Source organism: Sceloporus undulatus, chromosome 11, assembly GCF_019175285.1.
Source record: "Sceloporus undulatus isolate JIND9_A2432 ecotype Alabama chromosome 11, SceUnd_v1.1, whole genome shotgun sequence".
NCBI lineage: Eukaryota > Metazoa > Chordata > Lepidosauria > Squamata > Phrynosomatidae > Sceloporus > Sceloporus undulatus.
In genome coordinates this window covers 9,892,258-9,914,390 of record NC_056532.1, presented here as the reverse complement: position 1 = coordinate 9,914,390, position 22,133 = coordinate 9,892,258, and the positions used below count along the sequence as shown (strand labels likewise).

General features: G+C 46.4%; 2 protein-coding genes across 3 annotated transcripts in view; both read left to right on the top strand.

The window, feature by feature from the left end:
* Positions 1-13,511, top strand: part of VPS53 (VPS53 subunit of GARP complex) — a 42,849-nt gene extending 29,338 nt beyond the window's left edge. For both annotated transcript variants that reach the window (XM_042442649.1, XM_042442650.1), the window contains 10 exons: positions 101-195; positions 1,023-1,265; positions 1,814-1,961; positions 2,275-2,357; positions 4,016-4,094; positions 4,939-5,087; positions 6,931-7,000; positions 9,081-9,218; positions 10,561-10,665; positions 11,877-13,511. In XM_042442649.1, the coding sequence (XP_042298583.1) occupies positions 101-195; positions 1,023-1,265; positions 1,814-1,961; positions 2,275-2,357; positions 4,016-4,094; positions 4,939-5,087; positions 6,931-7,000; positions 9,081-9,218; positions 10,561-10,665; positions 11,877-12,047 (1,281 nt within the window). In that variant the 3' untranslated portion in view covers positions 12,048-13,511. The remainder of the gene's footprint in view (positions 1-100; positions 196-1,022; positions 1,266-1,813; positions 1,962-2,274; positions 2,358-4,015; positions 4,095-4,938; positions 5,088-6,930; positions 7,001-9,080; positions 9,219-10,560; positions 10,666-11,876) is intronic.
* A 4,333-nt stretch (positions 13,512-17,844) lies between these two features.
* The window catches only part of RFLNB (refilin B), a 25,178-nt gene continuing 20,889 nt past the window's right edge, over positions 17,845-22,133 (top strand). The window contains exons 1-3 of the mRNA XM_042442608.1: positions 17,845-18,061; positions 20,755-20,864; positions 21,849-22,127. Of these exons, the coding sequence (XP_042298542.1) occupies positions 17,867-18,061; positions 20,755-20,864; positions 21,849-22,127 (584 nt within the window). The 5' untranslated portion in view covers positions 17,845-17,866. The remainder of the gene's footprint in view (positions 18,062-20,754; positions 20,865-21,848; positions 22,128-22,133) is intronic.

Sequence of the window (22,133 nt, the reverse complement as noted above, 5' to 3'; positions counted from 1 at the left end):
GAACTTTTTTTTTCCCTGTGACTGGAATTAACTGTCATGGGTTTCGGGAAGTGTGTTGTGTTGTTACCGAAAGATCTTGACATCTCTTGTTTCCTCCTAGCCCAAAAAGCCAAAGGTTCCGGATAATCCGTTCCATGGCATCATTTCCAAGTGCTTCGAGCCCCATCTCTACGTGTACATTGAATCCCAGGACAAGTGAGTAATGAACAAGTTGCTTGTCCTTTAGTTTTTTAACTTATTTTAACTTTGGATCATTGCTTGGGATCTTTTGGGAGTTACAAGTCATTGGGATTTCTTTACAACAGAAGTAGACAAAACATATCCCACGTGGCCACCGAAACTGCTTATGTTGCCCTTGATCCCCTCCAGATTCCCAGAATGGTCATTCTTTCCTGGATGGCATTTCATCTTTAGTTAGGTTGCAATGTTCTGTATCAGAAAATATCTATTTTTCAAAATTAGAATTTGATGTCCGGTCAATTCTCTTTTGCCCCCAGATCTCCAGGCCTCTTGGCAGGTTTCAAAGGCAGAAAGCAGATCTCTTGACATCCTGCATTTGCCCATCCCTGTGTTTACAGATATTTTATTCTTGGGAAACACTACTGAATAATAGTTCTTTCTTAATTTTCTACAAAGCCTTGTGTGGGATTACGCTCAGGGCTTTGTTTCTTTGGCAGTAGAGAAAACCCACAAGACGTGAGTTCGGATGCAGTATTCAGTTCCTGAAAATCACCGTTGTCACTTGAAATGGGAATAAAATCAACCAATTTCTCCATGTGAGGTTGCCTTTGAAGAATGTTTGGAAACATCAACTGGTCCAAATAGCTGCGGCCAGATTGCTAACCTGGGTTTGCTAAAGGGAGCACACAGTTGCAACAGCTCCATCGGCTGCCAGTCTGTTTCCAAACACTATGTTGATGATGACCTATGGAGGCCTGTATGGCTGAGGTCCAAGTTATCTAAAGGACCATGTTTTCCCATGAAAGTGATTAATACTCCCTCTTTATTATTGACTTTTTCAGAAATTTGAGCGAGCTGATCGACCGCTTCGTAGGGGATTTCAAAGCCCAGGGTCCTCCCAAGCCAAACATGGACGAAGGAGGGGCCGTCCTGCCCAGTTGTGCCGACCTCTTTGTCTACTACAAGAAATGTATGGTCCAGTGTTCGCAGCTCAGCACCGGGGAGCCCATGATAGCCTTGACCACCATCTTCCAGAAGTACCTCCGAGAATACGCCCGGAAGATCCTCTCGGGAAACCTGCCCAAGTGAGTTTTTAGCTCATCGCCACCACCGCTGTTTAGTTAGCTATTTCATTGTTGCTGCGATTTCCAACTAGTTGGGTTCGACGTACGAATGCAACACCTCCAAGACCCTGAATCATTTTGCCCTTCTTAGGTCTTGCAGACTCAAAGCAGTCATGGCTTCCTTGGTTGTGTCTACCCAACTCTTAATGCAGTCTTCTTCTCCTACTGTTTCCATTTTACCAAGTATTCATCATCTTTTGCAATGAGCCATGAGTTATGGTCCTTCTCAAAGTCCCAGGATTCTGTGGGATGGATCCACAACAGTTAAAGTGATATAAAACCTGCACAACTCTGCCAGTCTCCATATGTTCCTTTTCCCAAGCTGATCCCCAAATCTGTAGTAGAATGGTTTGAATCCTAGGATAGCAGCCGTCTCAAAAAGTCTTCATTGCATTGAACTGGAAGTTCATGGGATTGTCATGCTTGGTTATTGTTGTGCGTGGGGCTGGTTTGTGCCGGTAAATCCAGACTTCGGACTGGTGATGGGTAATTCTTTCTCCTTTCCCCAGGACCAGCAGTGGCGGAGGTGGGCTGACCATCACCAGTTTGCTGAAAGAGAAAGAAGGCTCGGAAGTGGCCAAGTTCACTCTGGAAGAGCTCTGCCTGATCTGTAGCATCCTCAGCACGGCAGAGTATTGTTTGGCGACAACTCAACAGGTAAAGCCTAGGGTTATCCTGTGAGTAAGTTGGAGAGAAACAACAGAGGGAAGCCACTTTTGTTGCAACACAACCACCACTGTTTTGCAATGGAGGCATAGCTCAGTGGGGTTATGTTGGGTGAGGACGATGGACGCTGGAGTCCAGCGTATCTGGAGGGTGCTGGGTTTCCATGGCTGAGCAGGAATTCAAACCCTCATCTCCCAGAGCCCTAGCCCAACACTTTTTCCATCTTCCTAGGTATTGTCATTTTGGCATCTGTTGAATTTGATGGGGAACATCTCATTGTTGCATCTTCTTTTGCTCCCAACAGCTTGAGGAAAAACTCAAAGAGAAAGTGGACACCAGCCTCATGGAAAGGATTAACCTGATGGGGGAGATGGATATCTTCAGCGTGTAAGTAGGATGTTTTCGGCAGTCTCGGCCACTGCCTGTGAAATGTAATTCGCTAATATTTCATATGGTATGGGAAGAAAAGAGGAGGCCATTTAAGTGTCACGGTGTCAAAATGCCTAAAGGTAGAAAATGTTAACCTTCCAAATGCTCTTGGGTTTGCTAGAGCAAGGGTGTGGTCCTCCAGGTATTACAGGACTGCAGCTCTAGCGTAGTGCCTTGAGTGTTGGGCTGTGACTCTGAAGACCAGGGTTCAATTCCCAGTTTAGCCATGAAGTCCATTGGGTTGCCACTCTCTGAGTCTCAGGGGAAGGCAGTGCAAACCTCATCTGAACCAGCCTTGCCAAAAAAGCCCCATGATAGGGTTGCCTTAGGGTCTCCATAAATCAGAAACAACTTGAAGGCACAGAACAGCAACAAAACTCCAATCAGCCAGATCTGGAATACCCTGAGATGATGGATGATGGGTGTAACAGTCCAGTGAATATTTGTGGGGCCACAAGCACTTGACCCTAGCCTTGAGTAGACGCTTGGTTCTAGCATGAAAACCACAGCTGTGTTGCTCTGTGAGGTCCTCTCTTTCTCTGCCATCTTGGAATCCAAAAGCGGTGCTGCACCATGTTGTTGCGAGGCACTGAGCAAAAGAAAAGCCACAAAAAAAGCCATTGTAGTCATTCCTGTAACCGTAAGGCGCGAGTTCATGTCCCTTTTATTTTCGAGACGAGATGACGCTGAGGTCCCTTGTGCCTGCTTCTGACACACATGAGCCTTTGCGCATCGAAAAGAAAAAGGAAAAATCAAAGCAGACAAGAAAGGGGATATTCCTAGTAAAGGTGATGCTTTATGCACTGTCAACAGCCCTTGACAGACCCGACATCCTTCTCGTGACGGGAAACATTACGCCAAATGCAACTTAGGCTTGGGTTGACAGCTCTGTCAGGAAGTTCCTTTGACAGTTCCAACGAGAAGCTTGACAGCTTTCATTAGTAAATTAAAGGGTAGATTATGCCTGGGAAGACTTGTCGGGTCTCTCCGAGGAAGAAGCCAGGCATGTATGTATATGTGTGTGTGTGTGTGTGTGTGTGCGAAGAGGGAAAACGGCAATTTTAGCAATTTGGCAGCCAAATGAAGTGTGGCTGAGCTTGTTTAGGCAATCGAGGGATACACAAAGCCATGCGCTGTGTATCCCTCCGGAGAAATTCAAATTCTGTTACGCATCCGGAGAGCGTGCAAACCCATTTCAGTCACCTAATTTGCAAGAGCATTTGAAAAGCATGCTCCACTTTGAGGAGGCAAGGAAGGATAGGCATATATGCGTATGGAGAAGTGTTTATGATTTATGTATTTCACTTGTGCCAAGGGATGAGATGATAGATAGAAGGGGAGGACAGAGCAAATTGCACATTAAAAAAAGTCAGATGGGCTTTTGCCAACTGACCAGTTAGTAGTTTGACTATTGAACTACTGGGGACCAAGATTCGATTCTCTGTTTAGCCATGAAACCTACTGGGCAAGTCACACTCTCTCAGCCTCAGAGGATGGCATGTCAGACAAGCTTTTGCTGAGAAGCTGGACCTAATGTTCTAGCCGTTTTTCATTTTGCTAATTGCTCTTGTTACTTATTTTTAATTTCTTGTAACTAATTCTCATTCTTTTTGCAGAGTGATTTCCAACAGCATCCAGCTTCTGGTGCAGGATTTGGATGCCGCCTGCGACCCGGCTCTCACCGCCATGAGCAAGGTAGGACCTGGGATGGGACCCTCGGAAGACATCTAGTTCAACTAAGATCTTCCATCCTCTGCTTAAATAACTCCCACAGAGTCAAGGCCGACACCTTCAGAGGCGGTCCCGATTTTGTAATAGTTTGGATTTGGATCTTGGTATATAAGTAGTGTAGTACAGTACTGTATTGTGAGACTTGGAGTGAGATGCGACGGGAGGGAGGTGCAAGGATTTGTAAAAGGGTGGGAGGCCTGGATTCATGCCACGCGCTACACTTGGATTCCTGCCATTTCACAGATCCTCACATCTCTTTCCAGCTGTGTCTATCTCCAGCCTTGCATCTCTTGCGTCTTTTTCTCTCTGGTCTCGCAACTATAGTAAATGTACTATAGGCCAGAGAGAGAGAGACATGAAAGACACACTACGCTACTTGTAGTCTAAAATCCGAAAGGAAACCCCAACTCCAAAACTCTTCTGGTCCCAAGTATTTTGGATAAGGGGTACCTAGCCTGTATAGTAACTGTCACCTTGCCATTTTATATCCAGGAAACCATTTTACTGTGCCACTGTATTGAATAGGACTTGAGCATCCACGGATTTTGGTCTCCACGGAGGGTCCTGGAACCAAACTCCAGCGGACACCAAGTCATATATTATAATGATAAAATGTTGTGATGATTATGATTATGACAAGGACAAAATTTATCTAATATAGTGATAAAATGTTGTTGTCATTTCTATTATTTAACACCGAAAGTTTAGGAAATACTTTTCACAGAGAGCCGAGTAAATGAAATGTGTCGCTGTTTCCGATCATTGTCATCTCTCTTTCTTTGTACCTATTCATTCTGGCTCTCCACAGATGCAGTGGCAGAACGTGGAGCACGTTGGAGACCAAAGTCCCTATGTCACCTCCGTGATCTTACACATCAAGCAGAACGTCCCTGTCATCCGCGACAACCTGGCCTCCACCCGGAAGTACTTCACACAGTTTTGCATCAAGTTTGCCAAGTGAGTGGCCTGCCCTGCTTACACAGCCTTCTGGGGGATGCTATTTTCTCTACCAATGCATTTTCAGGCAGAGTAAGGTCCAAAACACACTGCAGAAATAATCTGGTTTGAGACCGCTTTAACAGCCCTGGCTCAATGCTAGGGGATCCTAGGAACCGTATTTTATTGTGGCCCAAGAGCTCTCTGATAGAGAAGGCTCAACATCTCATAGAACTACAATTCCCACATCGAGCCTCTGTGGTTGGCATCTTCAGAGGAAAGATCTGGAAAGCCACATGGTCACCATCTCTGGTTTAACACATTCAGGTTATGCTATGGGATTTTAAAAGGGAAGGAGGTATAACACCTATGAAACTGAGCCTGCTTTGGGTAAGAGGATGGGTTCTCTCCTCCAACCTGGCTCTTTCTCCTGATGGTGTTTTCCTAATCCATTCCCCAAAGGTACTAGTGGAACAACTTAATTCCATCGAAGACTTGTTGCAGAGGGTGAAAAGGATAGTTTTTCATGGGTCTCCTTTCTTCCCAAGGCTGGTTACCCTTACCTTTCTTGGGTCTGGGGAGATGGAGGAATTCGCAGTTGGCCAGTGTTAGCTTTGCCGGCCGACTTTCTGAAGATCGGCCTCTGCCAAAGATTTACTGTGTTTCAGATGCTGAAGGCAGCCGTGCCCGAGTTTTTATAGCATCCCTTGTTGCAGGGCGATATAAATAATGCGTACGCTTTGGTTTTGCGAGGCAGGCTCTTGCCTCGGCCTGTCTGCCCTTTAAAGAACGCACAAAAGGCACTGTTTTTAAAGTTTGCAACATGGCGGAAACCCTCGCCACCTTCCTGCATCTGGAATGAGTTTAGTTAGTAACCAAAGACGGTATTTCTTAAGGCAGAGCCGTCCCCTGGAAACCTGCCGCTGTGCCTTGCGCTGAAATGCCTGGCAGGACCTGAATCCGCACAAATGCCGGAAACGTCAAGACTCCAACTGTTCCGTTACTTTATATATTTAAACCAGGCATCTTCAATTCATAGCTACAGATGTATGGCTATACTTGTATTGGTACCAGGGCCAGAAACAATATGGGAATAATAGGGCTAGTTGCCTACACCACAAAAAAGGTGTTGAATTTGTTTCAACATGCGTATAACGATAGCAATAGCAGCTTCATTTATATACCGCTTTATACTGAACTAAGCAGTCTCTATGTGAAATGAAATAACTGGGATAGGCTTGTCAAACAAAAACCTTGCGAACCATCTAGAGACCACCTGAAGGTTGTCTACTGACATGCATCCAGACTGGGTTTTTCTTTCTTTCATCAAACTCTGTTATTCTGGTTTCCATTCTGGTGGCTAAACTTATAGATCCAGGATTTTAAAATATAACCTAGGGTAGCTGGTGAAGCATTGTGGTTTGAATGCTGGACTACAATTCTGGAGACCAGGGTTCGATTCCCGGCTTGGCAATATAACCCACTGAGTGACTTTGGGCAAGTCGCATGCTCTCAGCCTCAAGGGAAGGCAATGCCAAGCTTCCTCTGAACAAATCTTGCCAAGAAAACCCCATGATAGGTTTGCCTTAGAGTCACCGGAAATGATTCGAAGGCACACAACAACTGCTACAACATACCCATGAGAATAACATTTCGACTCCTTCTTTTGAGGTCTTTAAACGGAGGCTGGATGGCCATCTGTCAGGGATGCTTTGACTGTGATTTCCTGCATGGCAGAATGGGGTTGGACTGGATGGCCCTTGGGGTCTCTTCCAACTCTATGATTCTATGAGCATTCTTTCTTTCTCAGACCTTTATGCAAAATGCAATGTCTTACTTTCTTCTTTTTCCCCCCTCCCTACAGTTCGTTCATCCCCAAGTTTATTAACCACCTTTTCAAGTGCAAGCCGATCAGCATGGTGGGTGCAGAACAGGTAAGGATGGCAAACTTTGGGTGGGAGGGGAACTTTGGCTGTTTCCCAGTGGGATTGAGGACAGGGTCAGTACTATCAACATCTTCAGGAGTGGATTAGTTGATATGGAAGGCACCGGATGCCACTGCATGGTGGGTCAGACCTGTGTGTCTTAGCAATGTGGCGGATCTGGCCTGCTCTTCTGGCACCCAGACCAAAAAGTCTGACCAGTGAGACTACCAGCCAGTTCTCTGGTGTTTGTCGTTGAGATGAAGATAAGGCTTGCTGACTTGTGGATTAGGCCGGATTTCCAGCCTTTTTTAGATCTGTCCAAACAGTCTTTTAAAACTAACCATTGAAATGACATTGAATTTAGGAGAGGAGGGACTCTCTTTCCTATTATACCTTGCGGAGTGGGCAAACTGAGCCAGATCAGCCAAACGGGTCAGTTTTCTGGATCTCTCCAAATACCTTGATCTCTTCTAAACCAACCGGCCGATGGCTTGGGAATGGCATTTGGAGGAACTCCCTTTCCCCCTCATCCCTCACCTGTCGGGGCTTGTTGTGGACTGCGCTCTGCCCTTAACACACAGGCACATTTGTCCCCAGATCTCCCCCTTCCCCAGCTTTGGACTGTGTTGTCCTTTGTGCGGAGACACAGCTGTGCCACGCCGGCCGGACAGCTGCCCATCTTGGCCACAGCTGCACCAGGATGGGCTTAAAATGGGAGCCGAGGTCTCTCCAAGCACAGGGCTGGCTTTAGGGGGCTGCTGTCTCCCAAAGCGTTTATTTGGAGACGGGTTTATCCACAGCGCTGACATGAAGTGGAATTTTTCTCTTTCCTTGGCCTCCATGTGGGTAAACCAAATGTCATTAAACTCAAATTCTAGTTTGCTCCATTTGTTTCCTATTACCCAAAAGCAGGACTTCCATTTTAGTTCTGTTTTTGAGAATTGCACAGGGATCCAGGGACTGTTTGGCTGGATTTCCCACCGAAAGGAGCGCATTGAAGCAATTGCTTCAGTATGTAATCCTCTATTGAGCAAAATATCTCGGTTGGAAAGTTCCTTTCTCTCTTTCAGCACAAACTTGTTACTCTCCCACCCAGAATCATATTTAATGTTTAACGCTTCTTAGCTTTGTTGAGTGACATTCCTTTCCTCCCTACCCACTTTTAAAATCACCATTAACGTTGCTTTCCGATAGAGAATTGTTATGGATTTTGGTGTCCAAAGCCAAGTCCTCATAGTGTAGCAAAGCCATAGTAGACTCACAGAAACACACTCTCTTCCCCACTTCTTCATATTTATAGAGGTAAATGAAAGCCAACTTTGGACACAACCTAGATGTAATCTGTCAGGGCCCAATTTTTAACGGTGTTGTAAAATGCGTAGACTTTCAGCATTTTTCTGGCATAGCCATAGCCTTCTGTAGAGATCCAACTCGCCTGTAATTTGCTTTATGAGGAGTGGGATTGCCAAAGCGAAAACGGGAGAGGGATTTTGTACCTTCGGTGGTTTGGTAGAAGAGGGAATTTCAGCCGCCGTTGCTTGTTACCACTTGCTAAATTTCCTTTTCCACCCAACCATTAAACCAGCAGTTTTTAAACCAGCCATTTTAATGAGAGCCGTACTGAATTTGGCCTTCCTGCAATGTTTGGCTTCCAGAACCAAGTTCCTAGGCCACATGGTGCGATGGAGGTAAAGAAGCGCAAAGAAAAAAGACTGACATTGTTGGTGCACAACCTCGATTGACACATACACACAGTATATCTGTCTGTCTTTGGAGACATAGTCACGTTGGTCTAATATCAGTATACAAAGTGATCATGTAGTGTCAGTCTCAAAGATGCTACAAGACCCCTTTGTCTGTCTCTTTCTATCTAGGTAAACAGGCAATGAATTAAGGCTGAAATTAAATATGACCCTAAATCTCAGTCTCTTTAGTGTGTTGGAAGAATGTTTGATGGGTTCAAAGTGTTTTTGGAATACCTGCATTCCTTGGGAAGAGCATTCCTCCCTCACCAGACCATCCTCCCTCGCCTTTTCCGCATGATTTTGGACTGAAGCCTTAACTCTACCCTTTTCCCAATCTGGCACAGCTCCTGCTAGACACCCATTCTTTGAAGATGGTTCTGCTGGACCTGCCCTCCATTGGGTCCCAAGTGGTGAGGAAGGCTCCTGCCAGCTACACAAAGATCGTGGTGAAGGGCATGACGCGGGCTGAAATGATCCTCAAGGTACACCTTGTTTCATTTGGATTGTCTGTTTCTAGAACATGGCCACAGAGCCCGAAAAACCCACAAAAAACTATGGATGCCGGCCATGAAAGCTTTCGACTTCACATGTCTGTTTAATGCTTTTGATCTTTTCTGCCACATACTGTTTTAACAGAATTGATATAACTCTTTTGATATAATTAAATATTTCTGAGTGCCAGCCTGGCATCGTGGTTTGAGTGTTGGATTATGACTCTGAAGACCTGGGTTTGATTCCCGGTTCGGCCGTGAAAACCCACTGGGTGACCCTGGGCAAGTCGCACTCTCTCAGCTGCACGGAAAGGCCAGGGCAAACCTCCCCTGAACCAGTCTCGCCAAGAACACCCCGTGATGGGTTTGCCTTAGGATCGCCCTAATTCAGAAACAACTTGAAGCCATACAAAAACAGGCAAAATTAAAATGGAAAGCGGTTCAAAGCAAAGCCTTGAAAGGAGGGAAACAAATACGAACAGCATACTATGCAAAAGACTTTTCCCCTCTTGAGATGGCAGGAACTAAGAGGATATATTAAATAAAACATCTGTAACCCTGCCTCTGGAGTTCTGAATACTTTGGGACCCTGTAAAGCTGGGATAGATACCCCAGCCAGGCTATATCTCTTTATTTGAGCTAAATTTAAATATTCCCTTAAGTGAAGCAGAGGATTGGTGTCCTCTCCGGACATCAGAGCCAAGAGGGTAATATAACTGGTTAAGAGGATTTTACCTCCCTACAAAAAAGGATAGCAAGGAGGGTATGGTTTAACCTCTCTAGGAAGGGAGTCCCAGAGCCTGGGAGCAGCCATGGAGAAGGTCCTTTCTCCTGGTTTCCCCCCAGACGTACCTGTGACGGTGGAGGGACAAGGAGAAGGGCTATGCCAAGGGGAGACAGTGGCATGTCAATGGTGGCCAACTGAGCTGAGGGAAGAGAGCTGCATGTGTTCGTAATTCAGCCTGGAAGCTGGCACAGAAGCAACTCTCAATGCAGGAAAACATTGCTGCCCTTCATGCGTTGGCCCAAGGTGGGGCCCTTCCACATGCCTGGAGCGTGTGTCACTCGGTGTCTGCTGACACCTTGCAGCGTTGTTCCCACCACAAGTCACTTTGATGAATCATCTCCTTTTTCATTATTGGCCACCTTTCTCGTGTTAACAAGTACATGCATATAAGGTCAAAGTCAACTTGAAGGTACTGTAGTTAAGAAGAACAACTTCCAGTGTCCTAGTCCAATCCTCATAGCACTACACTCCAATGATTCTGAGATCAGGTGGCCCCTTCTTGATGTCCTTCCTTATGACCTTAGGTCCCTTCTCGTGTCTTTCCAGGTTGTGATGGCCCCGCATGAGCCCGCGGTGGTCTTCGTGGACAACTACATCAAACTCCTGGCCGACTGCAACACCGATATGTTCCAGAAGATTCTGGACATGAAGGTGAGGAGAGATGCCCAGTGGGTTTTGAACAGGCAGCCTTGGCTTCCAATAAAACCACACAGCCTGCAAGGGGAACCATGCGCTGTACCATAACCATCCCTTTTTGGATAGGGTTTGTGACTCCACATTCTTCCTTTTTTTCCTACTGAAAAGTGAGGGTGGGTGCTTTGCCTTTCCTGGAAAACCTTTCCGAGCCATGATCCATCTTTTAATAAGCGACGGGTGCCTCCTGTGTTGTTCAACATCCCTCCAGAAAAAAACCACGTTATTCCAAACTAGAAGTAAGCGTCTGGCCACTTCTAGGTTGTTAAAGACCTGCATTTTTGGAGAGCCAGAAAGAGAGCCCCAGGGCAGAAAACTGCCCCCCAAACGTGCCCAAATGACCCATCGTTGCTTTATGGCAAAGGCTGGCGAAGTATAGCATCCCACAAGGTTGTTTTTGTAGCTCCTAGGAAATCCCCCCCCCCCGGGTAAAAAATCTTTTTTTGTTGTCCCAAATTGTCCTTTGGAGAAATGAGGTATCTTTCAGCCATATTTTGTGTCTTCCTGGACCAGTTTGAAACAAGAAATGAATAGAAAGTGACTTCTGTCCCCTTCTGGTTGTTAAAAAAAGGCCTCTCCTGGGGCTAAAGTGGCCTAGGAAGACACAGAAAACATAGTGGAAATGCCCTCATCTGGGGGTAAAAAAGCAAAACCTTATTGGCTGAGGTTTTCTTTTGCAAAGGGGATAGAAGTCAGATAGCCCTGTGTCTTTGGGCTGTAAGTCCCAGCCTTCCTTGCCATCATTGGCTGTGCTGCTTGGGTCTGCTGGTTGTTGCAATCCAGCAACATCTAGAACAGAGATTCCAGTTCAACATTGGGAAGACCTTCCTGAGAGTAAGCTCTTTTTTGATAGTGGAAGATGCTGCCTCGGAGAGTGGTGGAGCCTCTTTCTTTGGAGGCTGGGTGACCATCTGTCGGATAGCTTGTGTATTCCTGCATGGCAGAATGGGGTTAGATTTGAAAGCCTTGTCTAACTCTGTATATCTAGAAGACCACAGTTTGCCTCTCCCTCCCTTAGTGGGATACTGTTATAGCCTTGCCATTTGAAATCTGCCTTCTACAAAGCTAGCAAAAGCATGTGAGTTGCCAACATCCTGGGCAGGTTGGAGCTGCAATAGTGAGTGTATCACCTTTTCTCCCCTCTTTCTTGCCCTCGCGACGTCCTGCAGGGTCTCAAGCGGAGCGAGCAGAGCACCATGTTGGATTTGTTCCGCCAGAGGCAGCCAGCCCCTGCGTCGGGAACCGAAAACGCCGGCTTTGTCTCCCTGACGGCCCCGACGCCGGAGCAGGAGTCCTCACGCATCCGGAAGCTGGAAAAGCTGATTAAGAAAAGACTCTAGAGGTGCTCCCGTCCCTTTTGGGGGGCATCTCAATCCAGACTTGAACTATTCTCCAGTGGTTGGATGATATGGCATGTTGGTCATAAGGTTTTTGGAGAGCCCAAAACGCTCTGTCCGGAGACTCCAGATGGTCCAACTCTTGCTGGCCGGTTTTAGGCGGCAGGGTAGAAAATCTAGCTACACTTTGAATGCACTCCTCAGATTCAGGCTGCGTCCACGCTGCAAAAATAATCCGGTTTAACTGCCGTGGTTCAATCAGTGCTAAGTAATTCTGGGAATTGTAGTTTGGTGAGATGTTTCGCCTTCTCTCTCAGAGAGGTCTCTGGTTCCACAATAAGCTACACTTCCTGAAATTCCATGGCATTGAGCCATGGCAGTTAAAGTGGTGTCAAGTTGGGTTATTTCATGCAGCCTCAGAGACATTGCTGTTTCTGTCACACTGTCTTTCTTGTTTTTGTGAACATTCCTGTCCCTCCTAAACTATTGCTTCTGTCTTCCCAGTTACTCCGTCGCCTTTGTCATAAGAGATGTGGGGCGAGCGACCTTAATCTAGGTCTCACTTGTCTATCCAAAAAAGTACCTGTGTTGGTGGCTACTAATCCTTCAAGCCCTGCACCAATGTGCACCTGACACATTGCAGAAATTATCCAGTTTGAGACTGCTTTAACTCCCTTGGCTCAATGCTAGGGAGTTCTGGGAAGTGTAGTTTTTGGAGACATCGAGCCTTCCGTGTCGGAGAGCTCTGGTGCCACAAACTACAATTCCAGGACTCCCTAGCCCTGAGGCAGGGCAGTCAAAGCGGTCTCAAACTAGATTATTTCTGCATTGTGTTTGCGACCAAAGCAGATTTTTCTTCAAGGGACGGACTATGTCCAAGAGGCTGTTAGTTGCCGACCTTGTGAGAACAAACAGCCAACTTCTTCTGTCCCGGGAGTCACATCGCCCGTTCCTTTGGGCCCTTTGCTCCACTTGGTTTGCAACTCAAGGGCGAGAACCGTGTTTACACTTGATACAGATCAAGAAACCTTCATCGAGGGCGGTGTGACTCACGCCACCTTGGTTTTATAAGCAGCCTTAACTGCGGGAACGGCAAACAAAACCTGCGTACCTGCAGGAATGTGTGGAATTGCTTCCCTGTTTCCCCTCCCAAGAAAACCAACTTTCAAAAGAGAAGGGATGCGGAACCAAAAAGGTGACTCCCTGCGTCCCTCCTTTGCATTGCAAATATCTAGACAACACTAAAATGGAGGGACACCAGATTGCAAATTTGAGAACCGTCAAGATGGTAAAAAGCTCCTGCTATGTAAATCAATTTGCTTCTCTTTTTCACTTGCACACACACACACCATTTTTTATTTTATTTAAGGTTCAAGAACATTGTCTTTCCTTATTTATCCTGGCCTTTGGGCGACGACAGAGTCTCGAGTTGTATGATTTTCTATCAATAAAAAGGACTCTTCGGCACGCGGGGCTTGCGTTTTTTACCTTTGGCTAGTCTTGGATCGCTGGTCTAACCTGTCTTTTGGTAACTGATCGCAATTGACATTTGCTCGCAATTGACATGTAAGCAAAGAAGTAGTTGCGTAACTAATGTTCTTGCATCTGTGTGTTTTTAGAGACATTGGCAGAAGCAAGAAACCTAAGTTTTGACGCACGTGGGCCCAGAATCCAGAATTGTTTTGCTCAATTGTCCTTCTTTGGTTGCTTTTAAACAGAGGCTGGATGGCCATCTTTCGAGTGGTACTTTGTTTGTGTATTCCTGCACGGCAAAATGGGGGTTGGGATGGATGACCTCTTGGAAGCTCTTCTATGATTCTACTTTGTAGGAGAAGGATAGTATTCAGAGTCCTAGTACAGACCAGGAATTGTGATCCTCAAAAGGAAGATTTGCAAACTCTGCATAAATGGGATTTGGGTGTGACCCACCAAGACACTTCTCATAAAACATCCATTTTGTTTTTAAAAAGAAAATCATAATAACAGCCTTAGAGCCAAGGCTTAAAAAGCGTTTCAAGATGAAGCCTCAGGCCTGGGCTGTGGAGAACGCTCATAAAAAATTGCCTTTGAACCGAGGATGCAAATCTTTGCTTTATTTCATCTTTGCATGCATGAACAAAACATTTTTCAAAAGCATTTTTCCTTCTGGGTGAGATTATGAGAAGCTCTCTCTATTATTTTCTGTTCTCTTTCTCTTTCTTTTGCCCTCTTTCTTTGCAGAAATAGTCCTCAGAGGTGAAAACTATTCTTTCAGTTTTCCACCATGCAGATGAGAAAATGCCTGAGCATCTTGTAAGCGAATTTATATTGGTATCCCTCCTTCTTTGGAGGAGGTTTGCCGTTGCCTTCCTCTAAGGCTGAGATGGTGTGACTTGCCCAAGGTTTCATGGCTGAGTGGGAACCGAACCCTGGTCTCCGGAGTCCTAGTCCTACATTTAAACAAGCATCTCAGCCTTTGAGTTGACTGGAAGAAAGGCAAGAGAGCAGCTAAAAAGGCCAATGCGATTCTAGGCAGCATCAATAGAAGTCTAGTGTCTAGATGAAGGGAAGTAATAGTGCCACTCTATTCTGCGTTGGAATAATATTGTGTCCAGTTCTGGGCGCCACAATTCAAAAAGGAGGTTGAGAAGCTGAAGGGTATCCAAATTGGTGAAGGGTCTGGAAACAAAGCCCTGTGAGGAGAGACTTAGGGAGCTGGGGATGTTTAGCCAAGAGAAGAGAAGATTAAGAGGTGATATGATAGCCCTCTTTAAGTATTTGAAGGATTGTCCTATTGAGGATGGAGCAAGCTTGTTTTCTGATGCTCCAGAGAGTAGGACCCGGAACAACAGATGCAAGGAAGAGAGATCCTACCTCAACATTAGGAGAAACGTCTTGATGGTAAGAGTTTTTCGACAGTGGAATACGCTGATCCGGAGCATAGTGGACTCTCGTTCTTTAAACATAGGCTGGAAAGCCATTTGTTGGGAGTGCTTCATGTCTTCCTGTACGGCAGAGGGTTGGACTGGATGGCCCTTGGGGAGTCTCTTCCAACTCTAGGATTCGAGCTTTGCTTTCCTCCTTTTTATCTGCGTCTCTGATGGGCATCTCTTCCAGATCTAGTTTCAGCCATCCAGATCCAGGCCGGGCAGCCCATCCCCAGCAGAAGAATGTGGGATCATTCCTCTGCCGGCAGCTGCTGGGCCCATTCCCCCTAGAAGCCACATAGCTGCAAGCCACAGACGCCGCCAATGGCTCCTGGCACCCTTTGGGCTTCTCTTTTCCAGGAGGGACCAATTAGGAATCCGTCCGAAGGGTTTGGGGTTTCGAGGCCGGCTCAAACGCTGGCTGGGTGTTTGCTTTGGCCCTTATGGGGTTTCCGTTTTTCCCCCAGGAGCAGAGTTTGGAAAAACAACCTCTTTGGGACTCTCTTCTCCTCCCAGTGTTGTCCCCCAAAAGGAACATTTCTCAATACACAATGAGTCTGGGATGGAGCCGAGTGCTGGACATGGTATCTGGACTAAGGGACATCCCACCCCAAAGGGGAGATAGACCCATTATTCTGTCAGTTTACATCACTAGAGGGAAGTTATCCCAAAATGTGTAATATATGTGGCCCCTTTTGTACTTGTCCAGTACTTGGAGATACGCCTCTCTTTTATCACCTCCGGAAACGGTTTGACCATTGACACAAATGTTGTGGCACTCCTTGCATGGCTCTGATTCCCAGGCCGAAAGGCGTCTCTTTGTTGACTCCAGGGCGAAACAGGGACGGAGGAGATTATTCATCTCCAAAGTGACTCTATTATCTTTTATTGGTCGCCATAAAGATTATTTATAGGGCGGGAGGTGTCCTCCTTTAGAGACATGGGGTGTGTTGCATGAGCAAAGCGCATGCTCTTCTCTAGTGTCACCCATTGGACCACCAAGGATGCAAACGCAAAAAACCCAGAGGTTTTGAGGTTGTGAATATGTGATTGATAGAATATGCGATTGGTAGAATATGGATTGATAGTATGTGTGAATACGCGGTTGATAGAATAAGTGAATATGCGATTGATAGAATATGTGATTGATAGTTACAAAATCAATCGCATATAGAATATGTGAATGAGTGATAGAATATGAGACACAGAATATGTGAATGATTCATAGAATATGCAAGTCATAGAATATGTAAATGATTGATAGAATATACGGTTGATTGAATATGTGATTGAATATATCCAGAGAATATGTGGCCCAGAGACCAGACCCTTCAGTGTTTGCAATTGGCATTACAAATAACCATCCTCTCATTGGAGAAAAAGGGACTTTCTTCTTTCACTTAATGCGAATTGAAGACCCAGGGCCTCAGATCTGGATTGTTAAGCAGTGGTTGCAAAGTTTGGCCCTCCAGATGTTTTGGACTTCATCTTCCAGGATTCCAATATTCCCGGAGGACCAAAGTTTGGGAACCATTGCGCCAAAGCTTCCCAGGGGAAGGCGCATCTATACTGTAGAAATGATGCAGTTTGGCACCACTTTAACTACAAGAACTACAGCATCCTGGGACCAGCACTTTTGGGCAGAGAAGGCGAAAGACCTTGTAAAAACACAAACCATGGATTCCATAACATTGCTAAAAAAGCCTGGGCATTTGATCCTGGCTTGTCCAGACTCCACTATTGGCACCGTTCAGACCTGGCATGGTGGCCAGTATTTGGGCTACAACCAAAGTCCTACAAGGTTCGTCCACATTCAGACGTTACTCCGGGGTTACTGTCAATGCTCATGCTCTATAAATAGCTAGAATAGGAAACTGGATGAAATCCCAAAAGGGGCGCCTGTTCTACTGACTTGATGGAAACCTCGCCTGGATGATTCCACAGCCATATATGTGTGGTTTGACCTTTTTTTTAACCAAAGAAATTCCTCCTTTTCCATGCGGATCTGCTGACTCGATGGTTTTTGGTGATTCAATGAAAAAAGTGCAAATTCCCCAAACTGTCTCGGTAGGGAAGGCCTGGTTTTGATCTGGGTTATTTATGCTCTCGCAGATGGCTTCCATTCATGCGAAGGATGCTCCTGGAGGCCTTTGCGAGCCCTTTTTAAAAATCAAATATAAAAACAGAAGCAAAATATTTCAAGAGCCGCCCGGAAATTGGCAAAGGAAGCAAGGGCATCGCAGCCACTGGGGTGTGCCAAGGCAGGTCCTCCAGATGTTTGGGACTTCAGTGCCCCCAAATCCCTGACTATGGGCTCAAATGGCTAAGACTTCTTGGAGCTGAAGTCCAAAACATCTGGAGGACCAAAGTTTGCGGAACTTGCACTGAAGAAATCTGGAGGAACTGTTGGTGCAGAGCAGTGGTTCCCAAACTTTGGTCCTCCGGTCTTTGGGACTTTAGTACCATCGGCTAAAATGGCTGGTGCTTCTTGGAGCTGCAAGTCCAAAACACCTGGAGGACCAAAGTCTGAGGAACTCAAACTGCAGAATAGAAAACTATTAGTAGAGTTTTGAATTGCTGGACTCTGAGGAGGAGGCGACGGAGGGGATGTAGGGGAAGGCTTTCTCTGGCTTTCCTCCTTGCCTGGCTTGACACTGTCACCCCCTTTACGCACACCATACACACCACACACACACCAACAGCAAAGGAACTCTCAGCTGTGTGTAACTGGAGCAGGGGAGGGTTATTTTGCCAAGGAGAGGAGGACTTTCCAGCTTTTCTCCTGCTTTTCCTTTTTGCCTAAGAGGAGGAGGAATAGGAGGAGGAGGAGGAGGAGGAAGCCAAGCTCGGCTCCTCCTAGCCAAAGCTTGCCAAGCAGAAGCAGCAAAGAAGAGCCTTGTCTTTTGGGGGGACACCATGGTGGGGAGGCTCAGCTTGCCTCCGGTGGCCGAAGCGGAGCTGCCAGATGCCAAGAGGGGTCTGGACAGCCCAGACTCTGGCTTGCCCCCCAGCCCAAGCCCTGGCCCTTGGGGGGTGGCCAGTGGGGCAGGACTGGTGGCCAATGGGCTCCTGGAGGCTGATAGCCAAGCCTCCAAGGCTTCATCAGCCAAGGTGAGTCTTCTGGGAGGGCAGGCAGGGGAAGGCAATCCTGTGCCAGGGCAAGGGTTTGGACAGATTGGGAAGGATGATAGCACCCACCATCCACCAAAGGGGAGACAGACCTGGATGGGGCCAAGCCAAAGGCATCAAAGGAAGAATGGAAAGGATGGAATGGTGGGAAGGATGATAACACTCATCATCCACCCAAGAGAGAGATGTTGATAGAATATGTGATTGAGTGATAGAATATGTGATTGACAGAATATGTGATTGACTGACAGAATAGGAGTGATAAAATATGCTATTCAGTGACAGAATATGTGAGTGATAGAGTATGTGAGTGATAGAATATGTGATTGATTGACAGAATATGTGAGTGATAGGATATGTGAGTGACTGATAGAATATGCGAGTGATAGAATATGCGATCGATTGATTAGACCTTCCCAATATATATTTCTTGTGTGGATTGGAGTTGTAGTTCTCCAGCAACCCTCTTCAGAGTAAAACTAATAATGTTCAGAAGGGGTTTCCAAAGGGGACTTTCTTCCTCCCTTTCCTTTTTCCCTTCCCAAGTGCCATTCCTGGCAATGGGATCAGTCGGTTGCTCCTCTTTCAGGCAGCTGCTCTGGTCTTCGAGACAACATTTGCCGGACAGCTGTCGTGTTTTGTGTATGCGTGTGCCTCCAACTTGCCGGAACAGGATTTGGAGATGTGCGGTCAAAGACACAGATAGTGTGGGCTTGCCCACTGAAATAATAGCGCCATCACTTGCAGTTTTGTTGTTGGCCAGTGTTCATCATCAGAGGAGGGCAAACCTTTTTTGAACTAACACTCCCAGCTCCAGTCAGCAAATATATCAGGAAAAGCAAGCTGTGGTTTACCATACTGTATCTTAAAAGAAAAGCCGAGTAGCATTTAGTGCGCCTAAGAATGGACATAACACTTGTTCGCAGCAAAATGTTCCTTTTTTGGACTGTATACCCAGCATGGCTAGACTAGCCCTGCTATTCGGAAGGAAAAGAATATGCAGTGTATCTTTGTTTAATTCATTATTGGGGAGGGAGAGAAAGAGAGAGCAACATTTTTGGTTTCCAAAGTAAATTGTCGCTAGTCCGTAATTTCCTCCATATGTCAGTCCTGCCTCCTTCTCTTTGCCCAAAGCGATCTGAGTCAGCAGCTGCCGCCGAAAAAATCCTTTGACAGCTTTTGCTGGAGGGAATCAGATGGCCTCCCCATCTTGCGATGAAAAATTTGGACAGGAGATGGCACAGCTGGGACCTTTTGGCTTTGAATCAGGGTACTTATAGCGGTTAAAAAACTGCCCCATTGATGCGCAAGTCGCCAGGTAGAGATTAGGAGGGTACGAATCCATTGCTACGGAGTTTGCATATGGTGTTTCAACACTAAAGTTGCCCCGGTTTAGAGGTGCGTTGGGGGGAAAAGGAAACTTCTCTCCCTTCAAGATGAGGCCGGACTTGGCTACGGTTTACGCGGAGACTTAAAATGGTTTCCGCACAGCTTGACAACTGGATTGAATTAAAGGGCTGGGAGTGGCGAGGAATTTGTTCCAGCTCTCTTCCCTCTGTGCCAGGACAGTAGCTGGGCCGGCTACATCTTTGTGGGAATTGTGTCTGTCCAAAATGTTAAAAAGACTCGCCTTGGTAAGTCTTGCGCTGCCGCTAGTCGCTCGCTTATATGGCTCAGCTGTGCCTCCGCCATCCAAAGTAATTTGATTTATCATAGCCCAGCCACCTGCCCACAGGGGAGTTGGGAGAGTGTTAAAAGCACAAGGAAGCCATCGTCTTCAAATAGCTAGTGGTTAAAAACGGCTGAAATAAGCTCTAGGATGGCAAGTAGCGGGAGATGCATAGCATCCAAGGAAATGCACATCAGCTCAGAGATTGCGTGTCGGATTCAACCCAGGTCTGAAACCATGGAGCGCTGCAGCCGGTCAGTGTTGACAACACCGAGCTAAATGGTGTGTTTTGTGCCTTTGAGTCGTTTCCAACTCATGGCAACCCTAAGGCGAACCTGTCATGGGGTTTCCTTGGCAATATTGATTCAGAGGAGGTTAGCCATGGTCTTCTTCTGAGGCTGAGAGCATGTGACTTGCCTAAGGTCACCCAGTGGGTTTAATGGCTGAACTGGAAACTGGACCCTGGTCTCCAGATTGGTAGTCCAACACTCAAAACACTACACATACTGACTCTTTAAATGGACCAGGTAGTAAAAGACAGCTTTCTCCCCTACGTTGCTCACAAGAATACCACTAATACAGTCCCCTGTCCCCATCCACGGATTCTTTATCCATGCATTCAACTACCCACGGCTTTAAAATATTCCCAAAATATATATAAATCCCCAAAAGCCAACTTTGATGTTGCTATTTTGCAGAAGGGGATCCATTTTACTCTGCCACTGGGTCTTGGGCCATCAACAAATGTTGGTATCCAAACCTAGTGGATACTAAGAGTCCACTGGATGTACATCAGCTTTGGGTACCATTTATTTATTTGTTGGATTTATATCCTGTGTTTGTCCAAAAATGGTATTCAAAGCGGCTGTGTAAGATCAGGGTAGGTCTTCCCAAGGATCCTACCTTATTTTGCCACTGTCCTAACTATGGTCCATGAAGCTCTCTACTCTTCACATGTCGTTTTTCCATCTTTCTGGGATTAAAAGAAGGACGCTTTGCTTTGCAGGATGTCCCATCTTTGGCTACCCCTCTGCTCCCCGGTTGCACCTCGCGGTTATGCCCGCTGTCCTTTGGAGAAGGAGTGGAGTTCGATCCCTTGCCACCTAAGGATATAAGGTACCGAAAGCAGGGTTTATACAGGATTCTCTTTGGTGTTTCTCTTCCTCAAGGTGGTTAAGTTTTAGAAGTGGAGAAATCCAAATACAAAGACAAACGGTTCGATGGAGAACTCTCCTCTGTTGGCCCTGTGTAGATCTGCAGATCGGAGATGTGGGGTGAAGACATATCCAGAAAAACATTGCAATGCTATGTTTTTCTGTGGATATTTTTCCACGCCATGTTTATCCGCAGTTGTCTGGGCTGTTTTAGTGCACTCAGTCGTGTTAGATGGGCTAAATAGAGGATATGACATTCTAATTATTTTTCTAAACAGACAAGCATTGACAAACCCTAATGTGCCCCCTTCCGCAGTCCAAGTCCCCTCTGTGTCCATAGTCCTCCCAGGGGTCTGCCATCTTGGAGAGACCATCTGCACAAGTATACTGGTGGATGTGAAGTCGAAGGCTTTTATGACCGGCATCCATAGTTTTTTGTGGGTTTTTCGGGCCATGTGGCCATGTTCCGGAAGGGTTTCCTCCTGACGTTTCACCAGCATCTGTGGCTGGCGTCTTCAGAGAATGCTGGCATGGAAGAGAGTTCGGTATACATCGACCCTCTTTGCATATCTTCCCACCCTGAGGCCTTGCCATCAACAACAGAACAATACACAGATTAACATGGAGACCACTCTTCCCTACCCAGGGTCACACAGCATTTTCTATGCAGGAAACAGCATTTTTCCCCCTTTATTGTGCATAGAATGCTGCCATTGGGGCGTTATTGTGTGCCAAATGTTACACAAACCAAATCCATGAACAATCAGCTCCGCAAGTCAAAAGCCACAAATGTGTAGGGCTGTCTGTATTATATCGCTACTAGGATGGAGGGGATTTTGATTTCTTCCCTCCGCATGCCATGTCCCTGTCTAGCTAATTTTCTCTGAACAGCGATGCTAACCATTTGACTTATAGTCTCCCATCTCTGTCCTTCTGCCCCCCCCAGGTACACCTCTTCGGTGAAATACGACTCGGAGAAGCACTTCATAAACAATATCTATATGCCCATGGGGCTCGGGGTTTCCACTTGCAGCCAGACGGTCATCTGCGTTCCCGACAGCACATGGCGCAACTACAAGGCCGAGGTCCGCTTCCAGCCACGCAACAAGGCCAGGAATTTCACCAGCACCACCATCATCTACCCAAAGCACACTACGACCGTCTACACCACCACACTGGATTACAATTGCCGAAAGCACATGCGGAAGTTCTTGTCCAGCGTGGAGCTGGA